The 8,499-nt window shown below is 43.3% G+C and overlaps 1 protein-coding gene across 2 annotated transcripts in view; it reads right to left on the bottom strand.

Annotated features, from left to right (window-relative positions):
• Nucleotides 1–160: 160 nt before the first annotated feature.
• sesn1 (sestrin 1) overlaps nt 161–8,499 on the bottom strand; it is a 58,554-nt gene continuing 50,215 nt past the window's right edge. The window contains exons 1-9 of one of the 2 annotated variants that reach the window (XM_032585881.1): nt 4,722–5,004; nt 4,048–4,113; nt 3,752–3,952; nt 3,479–3,661; nt 3,151–3,387; nt 2,805–3,059; nt 2,529–2,719; nt 2,285–2,429; nt 161–2,199 (exon numbers count right to left, since the gene is read on the bottom strand). In XM_032585881.1, the coding sequence (XP_032441772.1) occupies nt 2,113–2,199; nt 2,285–2,429; nt 2,529–2,719; nt 2,805–3,059; nt 3,151–3,387; nt 3,479–3,661; nt 3,752–3,952; nt 4,048–4,113; nt 4,722–4,823 (1,467 nt within the window). In that variant the 5' untranslated portion in view covers nt 4,824–5,004 and the 3' untranslated portion in view covers nt 161–2,112. Of the gene's footprint in view, nt 2,200–2,284; nt 2,430–2,528; nt 2,720–2,804; nt 3,060–3,150; nt 3,388–3,478; nt 3,662–3,751; nt 3,953–4,047; nt 4,114–4,721; nt 5,005–8,499 lie in introns of those variants that run through there. The other variant, XM_032585880.1, reaches the window with a different exon arrangement.

Genomic DNA, 8,499 nt, shown 5'->3' with positions numbered 1-8,499 from the left:
AAGCAGGCACAGTAAAATAAAACTCGCATGAAAGTCCCTGAACTGTACTGATGATAATAAACTGAACTATTCTCCTGAGCTCAGCTTACTAGTGATGATCTCAGCTTTTTGTGTTCAGAGCCTTTAGCTTTAAACGTCCTCACTTTGTGTCATTTTTTTCATGAGTTATCAATGTCTCCAGTTTTTTGTTCCACCAAAACTATGTAACTCTACCCATGATGTGAGCTTATAGTTATGGTGATTGTGCTTGATTCCCAAATTGTATTGGTGTACGCATCTTTCATGAAGTAGTAAAAGTATATGTTTTAAAGACAAAACTACAAACAGTACACAATAACTCAGTATTATAGTTTATTTTTTTTAAGACTTTTTCCATGTTTTCATATAAAAAAGTGTCAGTAACTGACATCAGTCAGGAGTTTGAAAGAAAAAGAAAACTTCCACTTCCTCTCAAACCACTTTCAAATGTACCATTCCTTTATCATTGCAGTTCTGCTCCTCCTCACATCATCGTTCACCTGATTTTCTCAGTCCACCCTCAGAAGAATGCAGTACTTTACTGATTTTTAGTAAACAAAAGAAATAAGCAGAGACCTTAAACCTCCGTTTAAAATAATAAAAAAAAAAGAAGCTGCTTTTGCACTGGTTAGACTTTCCTCGCAGGGAAATAAGCACAACTACAACCTTTTTGCGTTCGAAAGCTATCGACCGCAGGCAGCCCTGTGTGAACTCTGGATCCCCGAGCAGCAGCCCAAAGAGAGTCTCTGCTCACCAAAGAGCACTTTTTACATGTTTTAAAAATAATAATAAAAAAAAAAAACAGAAGAGGTATTTTACTGGTAAAATTCACAATCAAAAGCTTTGAAAGAGTTAGGTCAACCAGTCAGGCGGGATAAGCGGAAGACGAGATATGACGGAAGCAAACCCCCTCCTGGAGAACCTGGTTTCCAAACTTTCTATTCAATTTACATTTCTGTGATTTTCTTTTTCCCAATACAAGAAAAAACAAAAGACATCATCAATGAAAAGAACAGTTTTCTCACAATAACAGAGCTACAGCAGAAGCAAGAAGGCTTTCCTTCAAAGTGCCTCGCTTTTTTTTTTTTCTTAAATGAAATTCCAAGACATACATTTCTTTTTCTTGCTTCCACTTATTTTTGTGAAGCACACACAAACACTCACACCTCAGTCATCAGGATAAACATAACTCATCCACACCTGTACAGTCAAACTCAAAAAGGGCTCAGACAGTGTTCTTTTGAGTTTTTCACCCCACATGCGGGGGTTTTCACACTCCTCGGATTAGCTTACTTTGACGTTTGAGATTTGGGATGTGGTTAAGGGAAAAAGAGGGCGGGGGTAATGCAATGGATGTTTAATGGACAGGGGCTTTTATAAAGGGATTAAGGGAATTGGGTGAGGGGTGATTTTGGGCATCAATATGATCCCACTAAAATACAACTGGGAGCAGCAGCATCAGCACGTATGCACACTGTGCTGGATATAGTTCAGGCACACGTAGAAAACACTGAAACAAAAACGACAACACTAGAGTTAACACATTAAAACCATCCCCCTTCTCATACAAAAGTGAAATAAAAAGATGTTTAAGAAACTAAACAGATAACAGTGACAACAGAATCAAAAGTGCAGGCTGGATCTGGCTGCACAGCTTTCTTTCTGGGAAATTTCACCGGGATTCTCGATCCTAACATGAAGTGAGACAGGCAATGCTGGAATACTGAAATGTAGTCCTGGATGTCTCCGGTGTCAACGCTCTCAGCCGGCACAACCTCCTGCCCCCAGCAGGGCTTGAGTTTGCTCAAGGCTGTCCTCTGTTGGTCGGTTTTGGCACTGCAGGCAGCGTCTGACTATGTTTGTGGATCCACTTGTAGTTTGAGATGACTTTTCTCCAGTAGAAAATCTTCTTCCCTTGATTTCCATTTGTTCCAATCTTCTCTGCATCGCCCAACCAACAAGCATTGTCAAAACCAAGAGCTCTTTTTGCTTACCCCCCCCCCCGCCGCCCCCCAAAAAACCTCCCATGTATGTTTTTTTTTCTTTAAGTGTTCCAGAAAGAGCAAAGACAACAGTAAAAACGCCAAAAGCACTTCATGTCATGTAGCGGGTGATCGCTCTCAGAGCGTATAACAGTTCTGCTTGCATCCGTGCTTCCATAAGAAGCAGATTAACGTGGACCTGCAGGAGAAAAGAGTGACATTAACACACTGCAGCAGCGCTAACCACACATAAAGAGCTCAAAACAGGAAATTCAGAGCTGTACCTTCTCGGAGTGCTGAAACTGCCTCCAGAAACTCTCATACATTCGTTTGGTGGTCTTCTCAGGGCTGCACACCATGGTCTTGATATAGATTTTAAAGCTGCGGTCCAGAAGCTGATTTATCTCCCCATAATCATAGTCGTCATACCTGAAGAAGACAGTGGAAAGCTGTCAGGAGCGAGACCACAGAGCGAGGCAGAGCAGATTTTATTGCCAACATAAAATCAGATCCTATCTGGTGACGGACCTGATGCCAAACATGCAGTGGATGTAGTTCCAGATGGCTCTGCGCAGCATGCTGGTGTCCACGTCCTTATGTGTGGCCATGGTGTTGTATGTGAGGTTGTAGGCCATCTGAAACTTCTCGTCCAGCATCTGGCCCACATCAGGATACAACCTGTTGACCAGAGAGAAGCCGTGGTCCTCCCAGCTGTAGTCCTGCGAGAAACAGATGCAACATCTCAATAACAAGCATCCAGACAACGTTCTAAAGCCGCATCACAAGACCGCGTCTGACATTTACCTGCGCTCTGAATGTGGGCACCTGTTCCCCCCTCCTAGAGAAGTCCTGGTAGCCGTAGCTGGTGTCCTCAAAGTGGCGAGAGATGTCTCTGGAGGGGACGCACTCCTCATCCTCCGACGTGACCACCAACATGCTTTCCGTCTTCTCCCTTTCAAAGCGAGTGGCCATCTCCTCCTGGCTGGCCTCTTCGTCGTCACGGCACTCCTGCAGCTGTTTCATCCTCTCCATCAGCTCTTCCACCTCGCCGCACATCTCCTGCGAGGACGAGAGCAGGTAAAGAACAGTCAACGACAATAAAGTGCTTGCTCAATTTAGCAGGTTTTCCTCTTTGTAGGCGACCACTCACCTGATTGCCCAGCAAATCGTTGTGATGATTGGCGTGGCCGTTGCCGTTGGCTATGTCGCACACACAGTACTGGCTAACGGAGGGCGGTCTGAAAGTGTGTCCGCCGTCGCAGTTGATCTCTGGCATGATGCCGCAGCCGAAGGTGAAGGAGGAGAGGGAGTGGTAGTGGGTGAGCAGGACTACGGCGTGGATGAGCTCTGCCAAGGACCAGCTGTGCTCCTCGGCCTTCAGGAGGCGCTGAAAGCAACAATCGGGACAAGTTGCTGAAGAGAACCACAACTAGAGGTCCGGTTCTCGCAGCCGCAGCCCGGGATCTCCCTCTACTCACCTCGATGTGCTCCTTGGTGAGAAGCCACGGACGGTGGGCTAGGATTTTGTTGATCTCCCCGAGCTGCTGCAGCTTCTGCGGCGCTTCGTTCAGGCCGTTCAACCACTTTGTGTTCCCCCCGACCTGAAGGAAGTCGTTCACGTGCAGGTTGACCAGGTAGGAGCACTGGTGGCGAGCAGCCGCCTGTACCGTCAGGTAATAAGATCATCAGATTGACAGAAAAAAGCTGATTCAACAGTTTACTTGGGGAGGGGTGGGAGGAGAAGGACGTACCATAATGCAGATGTAGTGCCTATAGTGCAAAGGCAGGGGTCCGTCCATCTGCAGCAGGTAGTGCTGCGTCCGGAGAAAGCTCCCCAGGTACTGTGGGTGGAAGCTCATCACGAGGGAAATGTTGTCCAGCCGATGGAGGGCTGCAAATGCATCCTCAAATATCGCCTGCGTACTGGCGTCCACTTTACTGACTTGAAGAATCTAAAAATTAAAAAAAATAAAAAATTGCCAATTAGTTTTTTTGCTGTTTACAGCCGATCTTACAGTCTTGGATGAGATTAGAGATTTCCTCCTACCTCTTTTTCAGGGATAAATCTGCTTGGTCCACTTCCTAGGGGTCTTGGAATCCTTATGCCTAAATCCTATAAGACAAGAAAAAGAGAAAAATATGATCAGTTTTAATGAGAGAGGAAAGGAGAAGTGAATGCTGCAGTTAAATGGTGCTAGAACCTTCTCTCTCTTTTTCTGCTGCAACACCGAAGGAAAATCAGATTTGAGTCTCATTTCTGCATAATATATTTAGGGTTTTTTTTTTTTTTTAAGTAAAAACAATCTGAATGTTAAGCTAAATACCCCCCACATTCACAGAGAAATCTTTACATTGTCTTGTTTTGTCCAGTAACTTTCCGCGGCTTGTCCAGACATGTCCCCGAAGCACACGCTGGGAAGTCCGGCAGAAAAGCATCATTCACAGGTGACACCGTGTTTAAAACACTTTTAAATGCATCCCATATCTGCCTGCTTTTTAAGATTTAAATTCAACAGATGAGCATGGAAGATTTCCTTCCTATAAGTCTTCACTCTCGTAAACAAGTCTGGACAAAAGACTGCACTGCAGCCAGTCCGCTGGAAGGACAAATGTCGCTTAAAACAATTCACAGAAACGTGACACCGTTTTTATTCACGCACAGCAAGATCAGACACTGCAATCATGCAAGAGATTTTTCATTTTCGGCGTCACTTGTTTTACCTTTTTGTTGAGCCGTTCACAATGGGTGCATATCTTAAACAAGTCTGTCACTGCGATTGAATTATTCTCCACGTTTTCTGACGGTGCGATGGCGTGCCTCATTTCGTTCCCTCTCGTTTTTCCTCTGCTTCTTTCCGCGGAGCAGAGAATTTATAAAATAAACTGTGTAAATTTAAATGGCTCTGTTTCCTCCTGTCTTTGTTCCTTGGGGCACTGGTGGGGGAAAGTGGCTAGGCAGGCGAGCACTCAGCTGTCGCGGCCCCCTCAGCAGAATAGCGTCCTTTACAGCTCATACATTCGGTAAATAAGTCGAGGCTCGCATGAGCGACGCTGCCAGCGGCCAATCAGAACGCGAAAACAGATTCTAGACAGCCAATAGCGGTGCTAGACCCTGACGGGGCGTGGCTAAGCGTGAGGAACGATTGCGTCCTAAACGTGAGCAGAAGGGGGGTGTGACAGTCCCCCTCTAAGAAAACATCATCACTTCTCTTTGCTGCTTCTTTTGTTCTCTGTTCCTATTGATGATGATTGAATTTAGTGTTTTTATTGCTCTCCGTGTGCTAACTAAAGCCTGCAATCGACTGCAGCAGATTCCTGAGCGACCTTTCCACCCAAATCAGTTAAATACATACTGATTTTTTTTTTTATTTAAAAAAAGCATGATTATGCTCGTTTTTGATCTGCATTTCTTAAAATAGACCCGAGTAACGCTGTAAGGTCAGTTTTAAGCAAAGATAGCACGTTATCTGTGTGCATCTTTGCAATGTGCATGAAAACAACAACCAGCTCTTGCAAGCAGCAGCAAGCCCCCCTGTCGGCCCGTTGCTGTACTGAAGGAGCAGACCAGAGGAGGAGGTGTAAGTAAGCCGAGCCTCCAGCTCTGTTTGGTGAGCAGCAAAAATAATTATATATATATAAAAAAAAAATGACATAGAGGTCCTCTGAAAGGACAGGCATCGCCACACTGAAATGGATGACTGCATGAGCTGCTGTAACAACAACAGCCCTTCAGTTTGTGGTTTTGCACCACAGCCTATCACATCACATAAAACCATTCCTCCACCAATCAGACCTCACTGAAGGTGGCCTTTTAAAGCCAAGAGGAAGCAGAGATAAGAAAAGGACAGCTCAATAGCTTTGTTTATGCCAAGTCTGACAATAACATGTCCAGTGGAGCGGCTTTTAACTAGTTTAAACAAAGCACAAGTTACTAAGTAAATGATTCCTCCCCCTATGACATCAGGATATCACTTTAAAAGGCAAATTTTATTGGTAGGTTACAGTTTTCACCTGACGTTGACCTTGTTTTGATCTTTCCAACAAGATTATTGAGCCAGTTTCTTTGGCATACAATGACCAAGACGGGAGCCTTTCATCAACTCAAAAACTAAAATATAAATTTTATTCAATTATATTTTAGGACACAGTTTTATGTACCACGATGTTAGTGTAAAGTATTTGCCTGTTACAGATTTTTAATGTTTTTGCTTTTATAGGACTTAAATATTTCTTATTAAACAAACTTAAGTATCAGGCAAAAACTGTTTTCAAATCACTCATTTGAAAACAGTTAATTTTTCCCATGAACTGATTACTGCCTGGCCTCTAGTAGCAAGAAATTCCTCAGCTGAACCTGTCTGACGACATGAAGTAGGCTAAAAGATCTGAAAAAGTAACATATGTGCCATGTGATGGAGAATCTCCAAACATCACTTTACACACAGTTGATGTACAGCCTAATCTTCTAGAGGTGCTGCAGCATGCGCTTAGTCAAGACATCATAAACTCTCCAGTTTGTTCAACATTTCTCCTCAGTAATGTTAAAGATTCATTGTTTTTGCAAAGGTTGTTGCCACCAAGCATGGCACAAAAAGCTATAAGATTTAGGAGACCTTTTTTTTTTCCAGATGGCCAAGGTTTGTTGGGAGAGCTTTATTCTCTTAGTAAGTGAAATCATTATTTTAAAAATCTACCTCTTATATTTAATGCAGTTATCTTCATCAGATGCTAAACCTTTATGAGCCACAGCATTTAGATTTGACAAAAAAGCAAACACAGCAGAAATCAGCAAAGAAACAAATACTTTTTCAAAGCAATGTGCACCCAAAGTCCTCAATAAGGGTTTAAATGGTGCATTTAATGCAAGGTACCACAGCCAAGACAACACTTATATTCAACAATCTTGACAGGCCACAAATAAATTGCAGCACACAGTGAAGTGCTTTTGTTTTCCAAATGCCAGCAGGCAAATTAGAAAAGCATCGTATTTTGGTGGCTGTGGGCACACGCAAGCCCATAAATATCTGCATGTCATGGTTATTAGGGTGGCTTTAAAATAACATGTTTTTGCAGCTAATTGGGGAAGGGAGGAAGAGAGGCTCTCTACCACCTAAACATTCATCCATTGACATTAGTATTTGTAGGACTCTGAAAGGTGAAAAACAGATAAACAAGTTAAATTTGGAAATCATGAGCTAAAGAGGAAGTTAAAAGAAGGGAGGCAAGTCAACAGCTGTAAGCCTGCCCAGCCAGTTTCTCAACCACTTTCTAGCCCCCAGCACTGATAGCTGTTTAGCACCATATTCAGCAGGTTCATTGTGTGTGTGGAGCCAGTTCCTGCCAGCTCCTCTCATGACGCCACAGGTTGGGGTGCTGGCCAGTGGTAAACATGTTCCCACAACTGGAGTCAGCACTCCCGGGCTTGCTGGGAGCCCCATGGCTCAGCAAAGCTGCACAAGAGGCTGGTCAGCATTAGGGCTGACGACACACCAAACCTTTTCACATAAAAGCGCTTAGGCTCAGGGGTCCGGCCTCGCAGGCGCGGCCAAACGCTATTGTCAGCGTGCACGCACTGACTAGGCAGTTAGCGTTTGCACATCCGACGTGCTCCTATATGTCGGTTAGTGTTTTAGTAAATACTGTAAAACATAATTTGGAGTTTTTGTGCATCATTTTGCATCAAAAATGAGACTATTCATACAATAAACCTGGTTTATTTCCACTATTCTTGTCCCTAAACAGCCCCAAACATCAATATTTTTTTTCCCTGGGATTATATGTGATACACCAAGACAAAGTAGCACTGAATGGAGCTAAATACAGGACGATCTAGGAATAAAGCTGTACAGAATGATGTTCACAGACTCCCTCCATTTAATATGTCCGAGCTTGACTTGGCGTGCAAGGAAGAAAGGGCAAACATTTCACTCTCTAGATGTATATGGCCTTGGCCTTTATGATAAAACATGAAATAACGCAAGGGTGATGCATACTTTTGCAGAGTTCTGTGAATTTTCCTATTTTAATTTAGAAAAAAGTGCATTAATTTTCCATTTTTAAGGGGCTCTTTGCTACACTAACAGCGTGTGGATGCAACGCTAGCTTCGGACAAACGGGTATGGAAAGATCTCACATAAAAAATAAAATAAAATAAAAATCAAGAAAGTACGACTCTAGACACAAAAGTGATTTTAAATAAAGTGACATTTTAAGGAGTGAGGTCTGCACACCCACCTCCAGATTCCTCAGGTGTCTATAGATAAGATTATTTCCTGCATTTCATTTTCCAGCATTGACATGATTAAAGAAAACGTGTCTTTGCTGCTGTCACAGCCTGCTACTCTACACATATTCTCGTTACCTTTTGAAGATTGCTCAGAACACAATGTGACATATAAAACCACACTGCGGATGTCTCAGGGGAATCTGAAGACATACATCGTTAGGCGTCTCACTCATTGTGTTTGATGTCACCTGCAGGGAGCCTGAACTGTCAATC

Source organism: Xiphophorus hellerii, chromosome 15, assembly GCF_003331165.1.
Source record: "Xiphophorus hellerii strain 12219 chromosome 15, Xiphophorus_hellerii-4.1, whole genome shotgun sequence".
In the NCBI taxonomy this organism is placed as follows: Eukaryota; Metazoa; Chordata; class Actinopteri; order Cyprinodontiformes; family Poeciliidae; genus Xiphophorus; species Xiphophorus hellerii.
The sequence above is the reverse complement of the archived record's forward strand: the minus strand, read 5'-3'. Positions and strand labels throughout refer to the sequence as shown.